The 20688-nt window shown below is 41.9% G+C and overlaps 1 protein-coding gene across 1 annotated transcript in view; it reads left to right on the top strand.

Moving 5' to 3' along the window:
• The window catches only part of LOC146834565 (interferon-induced protein 44-like), a 519193-nt gene that overhangs the window by 225676 nt on the left and 272829 nt on the right, over positions 1-20688 (top strand). The window contains exon 4 of the mRNA XM_085601972.1: positions 12474-12669. Coding sequence (XP_085458098.1) covers positions 12474-12669 — 196 coding nt within the window. The remainder of the gene's footprint in view (positions 1-12473; positions 12670-20688) is intronic.

Genomic DNA, 20688 nt, shown 5'->3' with positions numbered 1-20688 from the left:
GAGGGATTTTTATTTTTTATTTTAGCCAACTTCTGATTTTTTAGAGCACTGTCAGTATACCCTGAACTGGTGTTGATAGATTTCAGTGGATGATGGTTGACCCTTGGCCCTAGTAGCACAGTTACCCACATCGCCAGAAAGACTGAAATTCTAAGGAAAATACTTGATGTCTCCCAATTTTCATTTGATTGCCTTTTCTGTCATGGGTGATATACTGAGCCATTCAAATCAGAACACCATTTTAATCAAGAATAGTTAGCAGAGCACAGAATAGTAGGTTTGTATAATACATTTGGTTATTTGTTGAGATGTGTGGAAGCCCCATTCAAATATTAAACACAATCCTTGTCTTGTGAACCACAAAAAGTCGCTAAATTATCCTGTCTTTAACCCTCTGGTAGTTTGGCACAAAAACAGTCAGGACTTAACTGAGAGGCAATTTGTTAAATATGAATGTAGCACTCAAATAGTAATAAAGTGAAAACACAACAGAAGAAAACCCCCAAACCAATTTAGAAAAATAAAGGGATACAAAAATCAACAGAATGCAATCAGTAGAACTGGAGGTATTGTATTTCAAAGTTTTTTGTGAAAACTGCGCCAAAAACACAGTGTCTCCCACAGTTATCTGTTCATGCTGTACCCGATGAAAGTTTTAAGTGCAGGCCAGATACAGAGCAGGTAAGTCCCGCTGAAAAGTTACCTTCTCAAATGTCCACACAAGGAGCTGTAAGTGGAGGTTTGCATTGGTGGGAGCGACGAATACTGTTGTAGAACGAAATGCTGGTCGCGCCAGAACTTCATGTTGGTCATTGTGGGTGTCCATATCAGTGTGGAGTGCTGGTCATCACTGTAGCCCGAGCTGATGAGGTCTACACTGGCCATTGTCTTTGTGAAGAGCAGATTTTGCTGGAGACTCATGTTGCCAGTTGTTGCAGTCTGTTGGTTCGTAGAGCAGGTCTTTCTGAAACTTCATGTTGGCAGTCGCTGTGGGTAGTAGAGCCTTGGCACGAAAGGGCCCATCCACTATCTCGAAGAGCCCAGACGTTTAGGATTTTCACCTTTAATGTCAGCCAAAGATCCTTGACATGAGGAGTTCCTTTTGGGGATCAGTGCTTAGTCCAGGCAGAGCATAGGCATTCAGCATGCTTAATTCTCATCCATATAATATGCCATGCAACAACATATAACTTCTATGTCTGCTAAATGCCCCCTCAACTGCAAGGAACTCCCGGGCCACTCATATAGATACTCCCCATGCATAGGAAGAATAGGTGGATGAGTACAACTGCCCGCCATATTTTACCAAGTTTCTGAGCTTCGCCTCTGGGAAATGCATCTCCTGGAGGAATGCGATGCACACACTCAGCCGTCTAAGGTAGGTGTGGGTCCCATACCTTTTCACAAAGAGGTGAGCCCCCTCACGTTCCATGATAACATTCGAACTATCAGTCATTCCACGCCAACTCCAAGTACACTCACTGTACTCATCAGACTGCCTCTCACACCTCCCGCTCCCCTTAATCCCTTCACTCCATGACGTACAACTGCTGCCACACATAACAGAAGAGTCTGAATTTTAACATTCCAACATCGCTGTCCCACCCACCCCGGGTAAACACGCACAATCTCAACTAGTTTCTGCCCATCCATCGCAACTAACCCCCCCAAATCAATACAACTATGCAATATAAAAGTTGAATTGTGTTGGGAACCTCAATGGATGTTAATCCTGAGTATACCACTATAGAGCGAGACGAATTGGTGAAGATCGCTGTGTGAGTAAGTAATCCACCGCCTCTCACCTATATGTCCTAAAGACCCCACTTCCTCAACCAACAACTACATGTGCACTTCTGATGCACTAACAAAGTGATCATAAAAATAAAAACAGTCAAAAGAAAAGCAAGCACAAAGGTTGAGAACAATACTAAAAAGATGGGGGGGGAGAAAGTGTGCTGCGATAGACTGTCCATACCCCATGTAAGTGGTTGCCCCCGTACTTCTGCTCCTTTACTTTATAGCGTTTGGCAGCAGACCAATGTCACTTCTTAAGAAGAGCTACAAACTCTCAATGCAAGCACCCTTTCTCACATCCTTGGGACTCACGCCTCCAAGAGTCACATCAAGCACAATATGTGAGAAGTTAGTAGAATAAGGTCTCTGCTTGATGTTGACCAATGCTTCATGAAGGGCAAGAGCAATAGGCAAGGGTAGGTGAATCTACAATGCAATAACAAAAGGGCCAAAATAAATGCTACACCATCTAACCACATTGACCGCCTCTTTATTGCTCTATGTACTACAAGTTTCTTCCTCATTCTCAGCATTAAGGTCAGATAATTCAATAATGTAGAATATTATGGCACAACTTGCAGCTGATAGAGCAATAACGTTATTAGCTAATGCAAGCAATTTCACTTAGGGAGGAGTTGTCCCAGTCTGGATACATTTGATACAACCACATTAAGAATATGGAAAATATAAAAAATCAATGTTTTTGACTCAGATGTTGTCCGTTGATATTAAGCAGAGTTCCTACTATAATCATTTGCTGAGTATATGCACTATGTGTAATAAGTTGTATTAGTATTCCACACAGTGGTGCCCAGTTTTGAACAATGAAAGACTGTCAAGTTGGTGAAATAGCAATATGTGACATGCAAGTTAGACACCGATCTCATTTATGAACTCTGAACTCACTGGTGTATTTTTGCTGCAATACTGTTCCCTGAAATGTAATATAATATGCATTTGCCCTAATGCAGATCCTAAAGGGATGATGCAGATAAACACAGTGTTTTATAATGTGTCATTTGACATGAGCAAGGAGACTTCTCATCTCGACACTCCTAGCTTTGGTATACGTTTACAGTAAATTTGTATGTCTGAGCAATTAATATAAACTTGGTCTGCTGTCCTGATGTCCCCCAAAGTTTCCCCATGGGTCATTAGTGAAAATACATTTTTACTGTGATTTTAATGATGGTTTCACTTGGCACATAGAAAATGAATCACTGGCATTTGTCTGTGCATTCCAAATAATCTACAATACTTTATTCTTGGGTGCTATTTCGGTCTTTCACACATTTGTACTTGTAGTATTTTGCAGAAATAAATATTTTATGACATCAAACATTACAAGATTTAAAATAAAATAAACATCATCAGCAGTTCCACAACCAATACATTTACCAAATGTAGTACAGAATTACCATTGTCACTTGGTTGTCACCTAAAATATCACATGGCTAAAGCAGTGTACGGGCATGTGTGATAGGTAATGTGTACATGTGAACTTGCTGTGATTTGTTCGTGTGCTGGCTGATGATGAAGATGTCACCTGGAAATGTCATCTCATCCTCACAGAGCACAAGGCCAATAGTCTTCTCAACATTGACAACCCAAATTAAAGGCTACATGCATGCACCTCTCAGCATTCCAGAAGAATTTCCTTAGTCATCTAACAGTCACTGCAATAAATGAGTGTAGCTAACGCTGCCCGATGCAGTTCTAAACCAGAAGAAAAAACAACGATCAGTCTGAGCTTGCCCAGGGTGCCTTCAGAATACCTTAAACAAACGAGTAGCTGTACCAAGCAAGCACTCGCATCAAAAAAGCAAAAGGTATAGCCTGGGTCATGGAATACAGCAACTGAACTGGACTCCTTTAGTGTTACCTGTCAGCTGCAAAGGGGCAGGTCCTTGTGAGTCCTGTGAGGGATTACCTTGCAGATTCCTGGCCTCTAAGATTAATCCCTGACTCCCTGATCCTGAATTTGTTTTCCGACCTAATACCTTGGCTCCATCAAAGCAACCTCACCCTCCTGTCTTCTTTCACCCTCTGTGGATGTCTTGTAGTTATGCTTTCTGGAAATTTACTGATAGTCCTGGAATATTTTGGAAGTTGACATAGGGCCCGATTCACAAAAGTAAACTGAGATGAAAGTCTAACTTTATGACTTTTGGTGTTCATAAAGGGCTTTTACAAGTAGTAAAGTTAGACTACTCGTAAAGGCCCTTTGTGAATACCAAAAGTCGTAAAGTGAATCGGGCCCATTAAGTTTTCCCTAATACAACTGCTACCACAATGTCTGTTTCCAAGAATGGCAGTAATAATAATAATAATAAATGAGCTTTATTCGGTGAGTTGGTTTCAAACCATAAAAGCAAGTACAGTATTACATTTCATCAATTATACAATAAAAGTCATATGAATTAAAAGATACGAGATTTAAAATGCTCTCATATAGGCAAAACTTTTAGAATATATGTAAAATAACGATCTTTTGGGGAGAGGAAAATCAAAGATCATTTATGGTTGCATGTTATAATATAATAGGATGTACATGCATAGCCACAAGCGCAAAAAGTGGTCAGATAGTGTCGCTATACATCGAAAAATCATAAGGTTTTATGGCTCTTTGAAGCGGAAAAAAAAGATAACCCCCAACTGCATTATTAGGATGCTTTGGGGGATATGCCCAAAACAACGTTTGGTATCTTATAATTACAATACTCCGTCTTAGCATCTTATGATAATAATAAATCTTCTTTGTGCGGTTTTTAGAAAAGAACAAGAAAACCATAGAAGAATTTCAAAAATAACGTACAATTGATATAAGTAATCCATAAAATAGATTTGGTTAAAAAAAAATTCAAAAAAAGAATTATTATTAATACAGTTTGGAAGTATATTCTACCATTTGACCTCACATAACCAACTATGCGTCCTCAAGATTTTTCATGGGATAAAAAATACATTTGAGAAAAGTACTAACACTTTTGCAAACAAATTCAGGTTCCAGGAATTGCAACCGTAACATGGCTGGCCGGCACCTTCTGAAACCTAACTGTCTCAACACAGGAACTAACCAAAGTTTGCGGTGTGAGATATAGTATTTGCAGAACAAAATAGTGTGCATTGTAGATTGCTCTGCTATTTCATCGCATGGGCACACCGGCAAATGTTTCTCCCAAGTGTTTTTAGAAGGGAAGGCTACCATCCTATGGAAGATGTTTAACCTGAATCTGGTCAGTAAGAACCGCTCAAAGTGCGAAAGTGCGACTGGACATACGTTAAGTATGGTTCGATATCCAGAGTTGTCATCACTAGCATGGAGTGGCGAACCGATGGTTTCCGGACCTCTGCGCACATACGTGTTTCTTCGACGTGGGACAGTGCCCTTATTTTTAGTTCCTTCTTGGGTATTTCAGAAATAAGTTCCGGTGTCAGGTAATATTTACCCAATCCTAGGTCAGATAAAAAATGTTTTATGTACATCAGCCACTCGATCTTCCACACGTGGTCCAATGACATACAATCTGCCAGTAACTTCTTTGTGAAGGTATTTTTAGTCGAAGTCCAAACGCGGTACCACAGTAAGAGTGGTTCAATTTTTGCAAGGTCCTCAATATGGGGAGTCCCCAATTCGGTATGGGATGCGAAGGTGGAGACTCGTTTTGAAACCACCAAGAGAAATCTCAGGAAGTTGTTTTCTGCCACCTGGAGGGAATTAGTATTTTTATGTCCCCAGAGGCCTGCTCCGTAGAGTGCTGTCGAGAGACACTTCGCTTTGTAAATACGGAGAAGCTCTACAGGTGGTCTCTTACCCAATTTTTGTGAGAATTTTATTAGGGCAGCATTTGCCCTCAGAAGGTGGTGTTTACGAGCCTCAATGGCTGGTTTCCAATTTAGCTTCGCATCCATCATTACGCCAAGATATGGGTATTGGTCCGTTGGTTCTAGCCTTTCCTTATCTAGAAAAATATTCTTCCCCCTTTTTCTGCCCTGCCCTGCCACCATAACAAACGTTTTTTTTAATGTTTATTCGAAGGTCTAATTTGCCCATGAAACTTGCGTACCGCTCCGTTGCTTTTTGTAATTCTCGTGGGGTACGTGCAAGTATCACGGCATCATCCGCGTATAAGAGCGCTGGTATCAAGCATTCTCCAACTCGAGGGAGGTCCTGGGCCCCCTGTAGCATCTCCATCTCAAGACCATTTGTATATAACGAAAAGAGAAAGGGGGCCAGGACACAAACCTGCCTGACACCACGCTCTACTGCAAATTAATTCGAGAGTTCTCCCCGAACTCCAAAACGTACCTTGGCAGAGGCATTCATATATAATTCACGAAGGAAAGTTACTAGGACCGGGTCTACACCCATTTTGCTAAGAATTGTCCATAATTTTGAGTGAGAGACGCAGTCAAAAGCCGCAGTCAGATCAACATAAACCATATATAATCTGCCCTGCTTTGCAGAAACATATTTCCCCATAATCAGGGACAAATTTAGGGCCTGCTCAATTGTCCCAAAGCCCTCCCTGAAGCCAAACTGGATATCAGAGAGGACCTTATCATCGTCCACCCACCCCTGGAGTCGCTGGAGAACCACTCTGCCCAGTACCTTCCCCAGAGAGTCCAGGAGCGAGATTGGACGATAGCAAGAAGCATCCTCCCTATCTCCCTTCTTGAAAATAGGGACCATGGTTGATTGTGTCCAGGATTTAATTAGACCGCACTTCATTACTGCGTCGAATACCCTTTTTAGGATGGGAGCCCACAATTCTAGATTAGATTTGAAAAAGTCCACTGGCACGCCATCCGGGCCAGGGGCTTTTCCACTTTTACTTGATTTGACTGCGTTGATGATTTCAATTAATGTGAGATCTATTGAGATTGGGAAAGAATTGAGCTGGGTACTCCTAACATTATCTTCTATAGGTTCGATTTCTGGAGGTTTGGCAAAGATTTTTGAAAGATGGTTTACCCACGTCGGGCCATCAATTGCCACATCAACCGATGGGTGATTACTATTATCTTGCAGGAATAGAGCCTTAACCAGTTTCCAAAACGCATCACTATTTCTGGTCAGGGAACTCTCATGGAGTTGATCCCATAATGCCTGTTTCAGTTCTTGTTTCCTGCCCTTACATACTGAAGTGTAAGTTCTTCTTAACCTCCTAATCTCGTCCTGATCTCTAGGGACTTTTGACAGGGCTCGCTTTAATTTTTTATGTGCCATAGAACAATTGTGGTCAAACCACCCTCTTTTCCCCCCCCCCGTTTCCTTTACATTTTTTGGTTAGCAACTCCTTTACCTTGTCTAAGATTTCCCCGAAATTATCCAAAACCTCCTGCTCCCCCGTGTTGGTATCTAAGCATTTTACTATAGCCTCGTATGTCGCACGGACCACCCTTTTTGTTAAATCTACGGGGTCTATCTTACCCCACCCTAGGGTATAGCCGTTTATTTTTTTAAGGTATATTTCATGTTGGGCTAGGATGGAATTTATAAGCGAGGGCGGGAGCTGACCTTGATCCAGGAATAAAACTATGGCCAGGGCAGCATGGTCACTTAGGGTATTTATAAGAGTACTAAAATTTCCCACCTTGTTTCCTTATGTGGCTGTGGCCAATATGTAGTCAATTGTCGACTCACAGCCCCTTCCCAGATAGGTTGGTTCCAGCCGGCCATTAAAAGATTTTGGCATATTTAATATTACGAGGCCTAATTCAGACATGGTTTCATTTAAGAAGTTTCCCACCTTTGAGTGACTGAAATGAGTTATTTGACCATCTATTTCATCCACCACCCCGCAGAGGTTAGTGTTACTTCTAATACAGGGGTGATGGTTGAAATCACCCCCCCATATGATACTTGGGGGGTCCTGAATTTTTTTCTGTTTAGACCAGGTTACGAGTTTCTTACGGAGAGCCCCTAATATATGCAATCTATCAGTTTCTATCAAATTATCGTATACATTTACGACAAGAATGATCTTTTTTTCCTCAAATGTTAGTTTTAGTACCTGGTAGTTTGGTTCTAGTGCAAGGGGTGTAATCTCTAGGCCCAATAGAGTATTCGCTATGTAAATCACCAACCCACCTTTGGGTCTGCCATGCGAGACGGCTTTTGCTGGAGTTAAAAAGGTTTTATACCCTATTAAATGCAGCTCAGTTGTTGCCCATGTCTCCTGTAAACAAATCACGTGGTATTCCTGTACATAGTTTAGAATACTCCCATTTGTGATTTTTCTCTTAAGCCCTGCAATGTTCCAGAGTAAAAATTGTATTCTTAAACTTTTCTGGGTTACATCAGTTCTTTCAATCGGGTCTACTCCCTCTTGAGAGGAGTTTTTTATGGTCGGTTGGCCTTCCACTCTTGGTAAACTAGATGTACCATTTAGTGTGTTTTCTAACAGGTGGAGTTCGTCTTCAGTGGGTAACCTATGTACTGAGTCGTCTATAAGTTCCTGCAAAATGGGAGTATCTTCTGCGTTTACAGATGGTAGGTCACCCAATGCATCTTGCTCTCTGTCTTCTAGTGCTTTACCGATGGCATCCCCTTCCACAGTTACAGAGTCCTGCACTATGCAAGGCTCTGAAGGAGACGGCCTTTGTAGGACTCTCCACTGCCGTCCAAGTCAATCAACTTCATCTAGTCCAAAGAGCATTGAATAACGATTGTAGGTGGGCACGTTACACCCATAATGTGGGGGAAAGTTATTGTTGTTGCTATGGGACTCCCTATGTGACTGAGGATAAGGGCGATAATTATCCACATTTTGGCACAGGAATCGGGGACCCACTTCCTTCCAATCCGAATAAAGGTTTTTTACTGGGATAGATTTTGGATATGAGGTTGGGTCTCTTGGATAGACTAACTAATGGGTGGAGATAGTGTCCCCTCCTCTTGTTTCGTACCAGTCTCCGATACACCTTGCTCTGTGATCTTTAAAGTTTATAATTATCACATCCCCAGTTTTATCTTTGGGTCTTGAACCCACCCAAATTGCTCGTCTCACGGACAGAATTTCTCCACTGACATGGGCAGGTAATGGTCTATTCAGCTCGAGCCAATGGATGGTTTTATTTTTTATGGAATAATAGTCCTCTCTGACCCCCTTTACAAGCTCTGGTACCCCAGCCATAATAATCGTATAAGGTGCCGATTGTGGTGGTAAGTCTACTATTCTTTTTGTTTCTCTAGATAACTGTGTAGGTGATAACTTTCCCTTTTCGTTCCCGACTACTTCATTTACTGGCTGAGAGATTTTGTCTGCTGGAAGGTTTTTAGTGGGTCCATTCTTATCCCCTTCCCTTTTATTACTAGACTGGACGGTCTCCCTGTTTCCCTGACTATTAGCTAGTGAAGAAAATTTCTCCTTACTAGTTGTCGGTTTATTTGTTTTGGAGAGAGCTTTTTTCCCCTGTGTGCTAACTGCTGTTACAGACGCGGCGCTTGTCGAGGGTTGTGATATTGACAAAATAGGAGGTATTATGTAGTTACTACCAATGTTTTTGGCATGAGCGCTTTGCAGTTCTATCATGGCGGCAGTATTCCCTTCTATTTGTCTGCCCAAGCTATCTAAATGTGCACTTATCATTCGTGTTCTCTCTAACAAAGGGAGTAGGAGGGATTTTATTAAAACCTCTAATCTGTTGATGAAATCTGTTTCTAGATGTAAGGTATTTAAAGGTCCTGAGAGATTAGAAATAGCGGGCGAATCGTTTGTCTCCAAGGAGAGAGAGGGTCCTACCGACTTGGAAGATCTTGTAGTGTGGGGAGCGGAGGGGTTAATTTTTTGTATTTTCGTTTGGGTTATCACAGATGGAGATCCCCTTCTTTTCCTTTTTTTTTTTTTTTTTTCTCACTATGATGCTGGTCTATGGTCAATGGGGAGACTGAGAATAATTTGGGGGAATTTGATAATCCAGATGTATCTGAACAAGGTGAGGAGGGATTTATAATATGCACAGCGTTTGTGTTAGCGCTAGATGTTATATCATCATCGTCCTCCGCCCTTACCGCTATTAGGGGAGTGGAGCCCTGCGCTAAGTCCAAGTGTGTCCTCCCTGGAGAAACAGCTTGGGCTAATGACCCCAGAGAAGAGCGTTTCCCAGTTAGTAGATCTAGTGAAAGACGCTTCTCTGTGTCAGCTATTTCTTTTTCAAGTACATTTGTTACCCTCTTAAAGAATAGGTCAATTGTCCCAGTAGCAGTTCCATGTGATGTATTGACAGTTATAATGCGGGGTTTTCCCATTTGTGTAGGCATGGTGAAGTACTAGTCAACAGGGATTGTAGTGAGGATATCCAGATATCAAGACGTATAGAGGAAGGTAATTCCCATAAAGTCTTTGACAAGTCCAAAGAATGGTCACACCAAATCCGGAGGACAGTCTTACCGTGTAGTAGATGTCAGGGGGGTGGCCCGTCCCGTCCCTCCTCCGTCCTCGGACGGCCTCAGACGGCCTGCCCTTTGCCCGGGCTTCGCCCGGCGCTGCCCGCGCGCTTCCCGCGACGCGGGGGCTGTGCTGCAATTTGTAGCGCGTCCAGGCGCGTTTGCTGACACGTCGGCTTCCTCCTTTGGCGCTGGGCACCCTGGGAGATGGAGTCACCCTCCTCTCAGCGGCCGCGGAGTTGGTGAATGCGGCGGCGGGAGGGAGATGAGCAGCTTTCAACAGGTACAGGTGCTGGTGTAGAATCCCGAGCAGAGTTGCACTGGCCACAAATTAATTGAGACTGGCAGTACAATAACCATTGTGAGGTGGAGATAACTAGGCAGATCCTGAGAATGAGACTTTGGGAGGGTGTAGTGTGTGATCGCTGCATGCAAAATGGGGCAGTAGGAAACAAAAAAATTCTCTTCATGGTGCTAGTACATCAAGAAAATATTCACACCTGCCACATTTCTCCCTGCTTTTTGTACAAATCATTTGGTTTAATCTAATGAACAACTCCTATTTACAGATTCAGATTTTCTTGCTGTTGGTAACTTTAATCATTAAATCAGAATCATTCAATCTACAAGAATCAATGGTTTCATTCTTTTAAAACAGTACATCAACATTTTGATTTTGGAAAGTCTAACAAACAGTGGTGGCTTGGGAAACCAGATGTCGCACCTGTAGTTTATGGTATTCAGAGATTACATGAGAGTTCACAATTGCCCACCTCAAATTATGGTTCACCACCAACTAGAACCACAAACAACTAAACATCACACAGATAATCTGAGAGGCAAAGAGAACAACAGAAAAAGTAGTTGAGGCACTGTTGCCAAGCAGGCACAAATAAGACAAGAGGTTGTCTTTGGAGATTGTTTCCTTTATTTCATATGGTTTTGCATATGCTAATTCATTTTTGGGGTGTTATTAGTTATCTGATGTTTCCGTTCATGACATTTAGAGATAAAAAAAAAATCTTGATCACGTCTCATCAGTTCCATAACAGAATGCAACAAAAGAGTACTTAGTCTTCCTGAAGTTAAGGAAGTCAGCTAGCTCAAACAAACCCTGCACTTTTTTTATCAGCTTATATCATAATACATGTTCATGGAATTATTCCTTGTAAATGAATATATTATTTGAATCGTTTTTTTTTCCTTTGGTTGCATGAGTATCCATTTTGGGTTTATATTGAACTCCTATTTTTTACTAATGAGGTCCGGGCTTACACTTATCTAGTTATATTATATATGTGCCTGCTCTAATTACATAATGCCTTATTGTCCTCTCTCCTTTTGATTAGATGGTATTTTTTTGGTCCTTCATCTGTCATCCTATTATCTTTAGTGGAAGAGGGAAAATTAACAGGTGGTTACATTTTGACATAATTAGATATATAACAAGAGTGTTAGTAATCATAGCTACACCAGATTCATACACGAACATGTATGTTTCATTTCTTTGCATACAGACATCTACTCAAGCGTATCTGAAGCCTAACTGCCCTCTTTGAGCATATCGTGGAAGGGAGTATTACACTTCCCTTGTCTTTCCCCTCGTCCCCCATTCCACTTTATCTGGCCTTGAATTTGTCAGGGCAGCCTGTGTGGGTTAGAGAAGTTGGGACCTTGCTGCAGGATTTGCATCTCGCCCCTGCGGAAACCTAAGGTGAGAATTGCAGGTGACACAATAAGTGCTGCAGGTCCACTGGTGGCATTTAATTTACAGGCCCTGTGTATATAAGGTATACCACTGTAGAAGGGACTTACAGGTATATTAACCCCTTCCATGCTGCGCAAATTCCGCCGCTGTGCTGACGGAATCTTGCGCGGGCGTGGTCATGACGGAACGGTTCCGTCATGAGCACAGCTCAACCGTGGCTCATGACGGAACCGTTCCGTCATGAGCACCGAAGGGGTTAAATATTCCAAATAGGTGTAAACCAGTTATACCATGTTTGGGGGAGTAAGCACAAGCACCTTAGCACTGGTTAGCAGTGGTAAAGTGCACAGGGTCCTCAAGCCAACCAAAACAAACTCAGCAAAAAGAGGAGGAGGAAGCAAAAGGTTTGGGGGTGACACAGCAGAAAAGGCAATTTCCAATAGCAGGTGTAAAGGCAAAACATGTGGGGGTGACCCTGCAGACAGGGCCAGGTCCAACAATGTATCCTGACTAGCATAGAATTCAAATTTCACATTCACTGTACATATAAGTACTAATGTATTTTTTTTCTCACAGGGAGAAAAAAAGGTTGGTCGGAGTTGTGAGAAACTCTAAACCAAACATAAAGAATATTTCTCATAGTCGTGTCCTAATGATTGGTCCAGTTGGAGCAGGAAAATCCAGCTTTTTTAACTCTGTGAACTCCGTTTTTCAAGGCCACGTGGCAACCCTTGCTGTAGCAGGATCTGATGCCACTAGTGTAACAACAAAAGTAAGTTTTTATTTCTTAAGCAACACGTAGATCAAATTATCACTTATTCATGTCTTTTATGTTTTCATTTGTTGCAAAGTCTAATTAGAGAAATTGTTAAGTTTTAGTTAAAATTGAACAATGTACTCATGACATCCCGTAGACAAACAGCCCTATGGGGCTACATTTTGAGCACTGCTGCTACGAGCTCCGGTAGTGTTTTGCCATTTATTATTTTACACAGAGGGTTAACCTCAGTGTTTTTATTATACTCTCCATTGAATTGATATCTGGGGGAACTTTAAAAAAAAGGAATTAATCAGTCTTTCTATACTTGCACTTTCTTTTTCGCCTTTGAAATACTGGGGAACGCGGGGAAATTTGAAAAAACTAAGAATTCATTTGTCACTTTTCACGACTGCAACTATTTATTTTATTATGCATATTTCCCAGCTCCTCGGTGTGCCGCGGGTTTCCCGATTGTGCAGATGGAGCTGGGATGCCTCCTTCTACGTATCTCAGCTGCGCCCTGACGCCCACAATCTTGGACGGCTTGCGGTGCAGCTGACAATTGACTTGCACTGTTAAATGGCAGCCCGGCGCCAACGTGCAGCGAGCATGCCTCCGGCGTGTCGAATGTGCGCCAGAGGCAAGCTCATCTGCGCCTGTCCGTGCACGACGGGGGCCAAGACCCCTGCCCCTTTCACGGTCCTTAGGAATGTTTTTTTCCTCTAATTAGCAAAAATCTCTCTGTCCAGCCTGCTTGGAGGCATGCAGATTGTCGATTGACCCTTCAGCTGACAGCGACCACTGCAAGCACTGTGGGGCATATGTATCAACATCTCCATTTGCGATTCTCAAATAGCGATTTTTAAAGAATCGCTATTTGAGAATTGCAAAACGGGATGTATTTAAACAATCGCAAAACTTTTGCGATTTCTTAAAATTCCTTAATTGCGATTAGCAAATTGCGAAATCGCAATTAAGGAATACCTTCCCATTCATTCCTATGGGCCAGGAGACCCATAGGAATGAATGTGAAGTAATTCTCAAATTGCGAATCGCAATTTGCTAATCGCAATTTGAGAATAATTTCAAAGGTGCAAGGGTGTCATGATGACACCCTGATGCACCCCTGAAATGAGCATGTGTGCGCATATGGCGCACATACATGCCCTAAGGGCATGTATGTGCGCCACGTGGCACTTTGTAAAATTCAAAACATTGCATTTTGAAAGGAAATCGCATATTACCACCAACTAGAAGTTGGTGGTAATTTGCGATTTCTTAAGGATAATTCGCACAACTTGGGTGCGTGTTACATATCATTTAAGAAATCGCATTTTGCGATTTCTTAAATGCTTACGCAAAATTAAGAAATCGCTAAATTAGCAATTCCTTAATTTTGCGATGAGATATTGGCTCATACATCCCGATTAGCGATTTTTTAATCGCAAACGCTGTTATTTTGCGAATCGCAGCGTTTGCGATTAAAAAATCGTTTGATACATATGCCCCTGTATTCCTACACTTAACGCAAGGTCGTGTTTCATGGGTGCACTTTTGAGACTATCTTTGATAATTAGGCCCCTACTTAGGTTTGGGGTTAACCATGACCTTTTGTGTTTATTAAAATCCTGTCGGCACACAAAGTAGTTTTGTTCATTGCTATGAACTACTGTGGCAATATGTGCTTTTCTTTTAATACCAAAAATAATGTGGGCCCAGAAGCTCCCACATAAATATGGCTTTGCAAAAACATGCCAAAACAAGTCACACAATAATAAAACCAAAAGGCTGACCAGCAATTTCAGAACTACTGGCTTTGCCAATGTTTGTTTATTTGTATGTTTCCCATAATCTTATTGAAACTGGTTAAACTGTTTTTCCCATTATGAGCGCTTTTGGGAAATACTAGCATACATCAACACATTTTACTAAATGATGCTGCAAAGAAATGGTACCTAAAATTTTATAGTACTTTCGCAAACTTTTTTTCCTACTTGCATTTCTTTTGTGAACATTTTTATTTTGAAAGCAAATAATCATCAATCTTGCTTTCAAGCTTCTGCAAATATTTACATCTAACCAGAGAGCATTCTGGGAGCATTATACATAGCCTCCTATTGCTAAACTTTGAAAACGTGTGTACACCTTTTTTATGCTGGAACCACTGTCAGAAGTGCAGTCATAGCTTATAACATTTAATTAGAGTGCTCACCCTAATAATAAAGGTTTTGCTTAAATGAACCATGACCAAGTTTGAACAGCATTAACACCGGGACACAAATTTTACCTTAACTGCAGCCAATGCCCTTCCTTGATCCACAATGTGGTACTGTAAACTAGAAGCCAAAGGGTTTGTGCTATAGAGGGTTGAGCCTACTTGTCCCAAGGACAAAATACACATGAAAACGTGTTGCCCTTGACCCCAAACAATATGTCCTGGGCATTGGGCTATAGGAATTTCACATCACTGCAACCTTAAGAATACCCCCTGCAATTTTAGGTGATGCATCTAGCATCAACACCCTGGCTGGGGAGCGCAAGAGCACCTTGGATAGATACTGTTCCTCCAAGAGGGGCTTCCGCTTTTTCAGTTTAATCTGCCATGCCATGCCCAGGCATCAACAATTTATCTACGATTTCCTTGTAGATAATGCCCCTGATGCTGTTCCTCACGGAAACTTAACTACGCAAAGCGTCCCTACCATACGTCATCGCCGAATTGGCACACAATTACTGCATTACTAAAATATATCGCAAAGATAAGTTAGGAGGTTGCATTGCCATTATTTACTGTTACAACTTCGATGTAAAATAGAGGAACTTTCTTCCTCCTCTTCTTCTCACTTCATCTTACACCTAAATTCACGGTCTCCGGTGCTTTCATCCATTGGCCTCCTGGCTACGCCGGGGATTGGTGCTCAGCCATTCCTGAGCTAATCCCTCCATACATATTAAATAGCACACATTTTACACTTTTTTGAGACCTAAATATGCATTTTGAAGATGCCACCTTCAAATTAAGTCAGACTTTTAGAGAAGATCTGGACGTTCTTAATCTAATTAATTCCACCCCTACACACAATGCGGGCCACATGCTGGACCCCGTTTTCTCCAATGTGTCTGGTCACACCAACTGACCTCCCAATGCCGCTATTGTGGACAGACCATTTTGCAGTTCATTTTTTCATTCCCTACTACTCATCCATCTGCCCCACTGTGAAAGGTCCTAACGTGATGGTCAAAAATTGGGCCAAACTCGACATTCCTGCCTTCCATACCCATTTATCTAGTACTTCTCACCAACTGGCCCACCAGGTTATTAGAGGTCAGCCCACGGTTGATAGCTGGCTTTGAAACTCCCTTCACCTAATTCCACCAACCAAATTAAAATCTGTGTCCAGTCATTACCCCCCTGCCACTTGGTTTAATTTGTCTCTGCTGGAAGAAAAAACACTCTGCAAGCTTTATGATCATAACTCTAAATTAAAATATAAATCAGCCTTGAGCCATTACCACAAGAATTTCAGAAAGGCTCATGCCTCCTTTTTCTCCGAAAACAATAAAAAGCCCAAAACTGCCCAAAAACACTCTTTAAAAGGGTTCAAGACCTGTCCAACCCTAGTAAAAAAGTGTCATCCCTTGCACTGTTACAAGCCCAATGCGAAGGGTTGGCAGTTTATTTTGTCAAGAAAGTCACAAGCATTCAACTCGCTCTGGCCTCAGCAAGCATTGCTGAGTCCCAGTCCGGGATTAACAGCTCACCTCCTACTTCTGCTCTATCTCCTGTTAAAGAAAACATTCATGAGGCAGCAGCTGGCTCAATTTTACTCTCTGCCCCCTTTAGATCTAATGCGATTTATGGACCTGCTGCAGTCAATTAAGTCAGGTTCTCCACTCGACCCTGTTCTCGTGGCCAAATTGAGCATCCTGACTCTCTACCTTATTTCTTCCAGAGTTGAACTGCTGAACTCTTCCCTGAAGGAGGGGCTTCTCCCTAAAGCCCGGAAGCATCCTATGGTGCTACCCCTGTTGAAAAAAAACCATTTGAACCCATCCAACTGGGCCAATTTGAGGCCCATCTCTCTGCTTCCCATTCTCTCCAAAATACTGGAGAAGCATGTAAACACCCAGCTCATCTTATTTGCGGAAGCCCAGAGTGCCTTACACCCTTTCCATTCCGGATTCTGAGCTGAGCATAGCATTGAATCCGCTTTATTAGGAGTTACAGAGTATCTCAGGTGGCTCCTGGACATGGGCGGTACCACCGTGCTTATCTTAGAAGACCTTAGCGCAGCTTTTGACACTGTGTCTCATGACATTATTATCGAAAGATTGATTCATATGGGGTTCAAGGGCACCGTGCTGGCCTGGTTATCCTCCTTTCTGACAGACTGCACGTTTCAGGTTTTCTCAACAAATGTGGTGTCTAGCACACACACACTTTCTTATTGGAGTCCCGCAGGGGGTCTGCCCTCAGCCCCATGCTTTTCAACATTTAAGTACGCCCTCTGGCAGACCTAATGGAATTCTGCAGCCTAATCCTTTTTGCATATATAGACGACACCCTGATTATTTTCTCTGTGTCGTCGGCGCAGGATGCCTCTTCAAAAGACCTTAACTCCTGCCTCGGTCTCGTCTCCACTTGGATGCTCTTTAACTTTCTAAAGTTGAATGGTGACAAGTCCGAGGTAATGGTATTGGGCCGTAATCCCCAACTTTGGGGGCCACAACACTGGCCTTCTTCGCTTGGGACTCCACCTGTACCCACTCACAAGATGAAGAGACAGGTTTTTGGTTAGATTCAAATCTACCCATGAAGCTCCAAGTAACGAAGTTAGCCTCCTCATGCTTTAGCACTATGAAGTGGCTTAAAAAGAACCTATGGGTACTTCCCTGCCCAGATAACCGTCATCCAGGCCATGATTATGTCTAGGCTAGATTATGGTAATACGTTTCATCTGGGAGCAGATAAGACTGAGATCAGACGCCTTCAGTTGGCTCAGAATTCCACTGCTAGGCTGTTGTTCTGGCTCGCCAAATACTCCTCTGTGTCTGGCCTTCTTCATGTTCTACATTGGCTTACAGTGGACAAGCGTATTGATTTTAAGGCACTGTGCTATATGATTAAAATCCACTCGCGCTCAGGACCTCAGTATCTGCAAAATCCTGTCACTCCTTATCACCCTCCTGCACCGTGCGTTCAAGCAATCATTCTCTTTACACAGTTCTCAGAATTTGATGCGCCTTGGTGGCGCTCTTTCACATCACTCGGCCCCAGATTGTAGAACGCCCTCCCAGAGTCTCTGCGCTGCTGTACCTCCCAACTCGACTTCCGCAGGGAGCTGAGAACCAGGTTATTCTAATCTACCCCTCATGCCGTTGAGCCTATAACCTGGTTAATTTTAGCATCACTCCTTAAGCTGTTTAGCCTGCCACCTAAGCACTGGAAAACACTACGGGTTTCTACGTGCTACACAAGAATGCAGTATTATAATCGTACTTTACAATCATTCAGCTACTTGGTGCTGTGTACAGAAAAGAATTTCAGCTACAGTAATTTGTTTTAGTAACGCGGTTATAGTCTGAACTTAAGTAAGTTCTAGAACCATGTTGGCATGTTTGATAGTTTCCTAGGGTATTGATATAGACTGCCTTCGACCACCAAGACTCACAGGATATCTTGGCATCAAGTAATAGCATGAAACGACTCTTGGATAAGAATTAGTTTGATTTGTTGGCAGCTGAGGTGCACCAACCTTCTGCTTCCACTTAAGTATCCTCTGGTTCCACATACCACAGTTTTTTCCATGTCCAAGCCTCCATATGTTCTTTTGCCCTCTTCAAATAGGACCAACAAAAGGTGACCTTTAGGTGCTACACCCTTTCTTCTCAAGGCTGGCACTCCTCTTCCTAATTTGTATCCCGACTTTACCTAATCCCACCTGCATTTTTCTTGTTTGTACTACCTGTATACCCAGAAACTCTTCTAGGCTGTGCCCATTGTTACTCCGGGTCTTTCGACCTTTACACAGCTATAGTATTCCACAGCTTTACATTCCTGGCTGACTGTCTCATTACCATTATTGCACAAAGAAAGGGGCGAATAGGGAATCCCACGAACACTCAACCAATTGATTTGTTGAGTTGTTCATGTGTTCATAAACTCACTTTGCAGTCACTGGTTTTAATTGTCATTCTCAACATATGGAGTATTGCATGTTGGTTGTCTGACTGCAAATTAACTAGAAGTGTGTAAATAAAAGTTGCCTCTCCTTTAGCGTACTTCTTTGGAGTAATCCAGCTGTCGTAAAATGAACACCTCATTTAGCTGCCATTGAAAGAGGTTACTATACTGAATTAAGAGTATTGTTTTGCTTGAGTGCCCATTAGAATGCGGGGGTTTTAGTTGCATACTTGACATTCAGGCGGACATGTCAGATAGCAAGCTCATTAAATGGTAAGTGGGCCACGGCGGGCTTTTTTAGCTCCTGGAAGCACTAGCACTTCAAGGTCCCCAGATGTGGAATATCAGGAAGAATAATATCAGGAAGCATGGGGGGATTCTTTCTACATGCCCCATACTGCTAATACTCTTTTAGTATGTATTTATTTGCCACAATCTGCAAGTTCTTCCAGTTATTAAGGGTACCATACATTCAGATCACTGCATGGCTGGCTGGCTAGCTGGCTGGCAAGGAATTTGCAGAGGCCGCTATGGGCTTTTAATCATTGGACATGTCCACAATATTGGCTACTATTAGAGGATTATCTTAAATCATACAGTGTGAGGTTGAAATGTATTCTAAATAATCGAGATAATCTACTTTATGAAATACATGGAATATCATGAAAAGATTTATTCTGATAGCACAAAGTCATTTGTTGCTGGTGTTAAAAAAATCTAATCAATTAGTGGAAGACTCTTTAAGGAAGGTGTTGCACGCCCTAGAAGTAGCTCATGCAAGACAAATTTCTCCTTGGTCGTCTGATCATTTAATTACCCATGCTAAAATAAAGGGGTTGCAAGGAAGAATTATAGTGATGCACAAGGATTGCTAACTGGCATTCAGCTAAAAATAAAAAAATATTTGAGAAAGGGACTAATCTAAGCGATTTATGGCACTAATATCTAAACAACAGGAATCCCAAGCTTTAATCATAGCGTGTAATGATAATAATGACTTGGACCTTCATGTCAAGCGGCCTCTCAATTCCGATGGGGCTGGTAACAACAGTTACTAGGCCCATTGAAATTATAAGTTTTTCACCTTCACACAGATTGAAAACCTGCATAAATCTCTATCCAGGGGATTTGCCTGAGAAATCGAACTCAAAATAACCAATCTTTCTAGTTATTCTGCACTTCTAAGTGGACACTGAAAGTCCAACTCATACTGGGCTGACTTTTCACCATCCCCATAATAACCAGCATCCACGATATTGGTTTGATTGTAGTAGGGGAAAATCCAGACTAGTGTCCAGGCCAATCATAATGAGGACCTAAATTGTGACAGATTCATATGAAATGTTAGAAATATCAACAGTGCTACACTAAACTTCATATTTATCCTTAATAGCCTCCAGTGTTTATAGCTGATAAAAGTATTTTTTTTTCTCTTATGATTAATCTACACATGATTATTCAGGTTTAAGATGGGGAGATAGGTGCTATCGCCATGGGTGAAATACATGAAAGTGTTAAATACATGATAGGATGAGAAACATACCATCATCCAGGAGAGCAGCAGGCCTTTACATTTTGCTGGCAGAGATTTACAAGGCAATATTAAGATGGATGCACTGTTATTGTCATTTATCACATATTATGTTACCATAAACAAAACTTCAGTGTGATTGATGAGTTTATGATATCAGCCTTTTTGAAAAAGGAAATCTGCCCAAGTGTTGATCATATTGCACAATATCTCTACTAAATTTGTATTCTTACATTTTTGATAAAATATTATCTTAATTAATTGCCTCAGTTGTAGCCCACTTTCCTCAAGCAAACAATATGGTTTCATTCTAGAC

Source organism: Triturus cristatus, chromosome 4_2 (genome assembly GCF_964204655.1).
Source record: "Triturus cristatus chromosome 4_2, aTriCri1.1, whole genome shotgun sequence".
NCBI lineage: Eukaryota > Metazoa > Chordata > Amphibia > Caudata > Salamandridae > Triturus > Triturus cristatus.
Note: the sequence above shows the minus strand (reverse complement) of the source record. Positions and strands in the feature narration are given on the sequence as shown.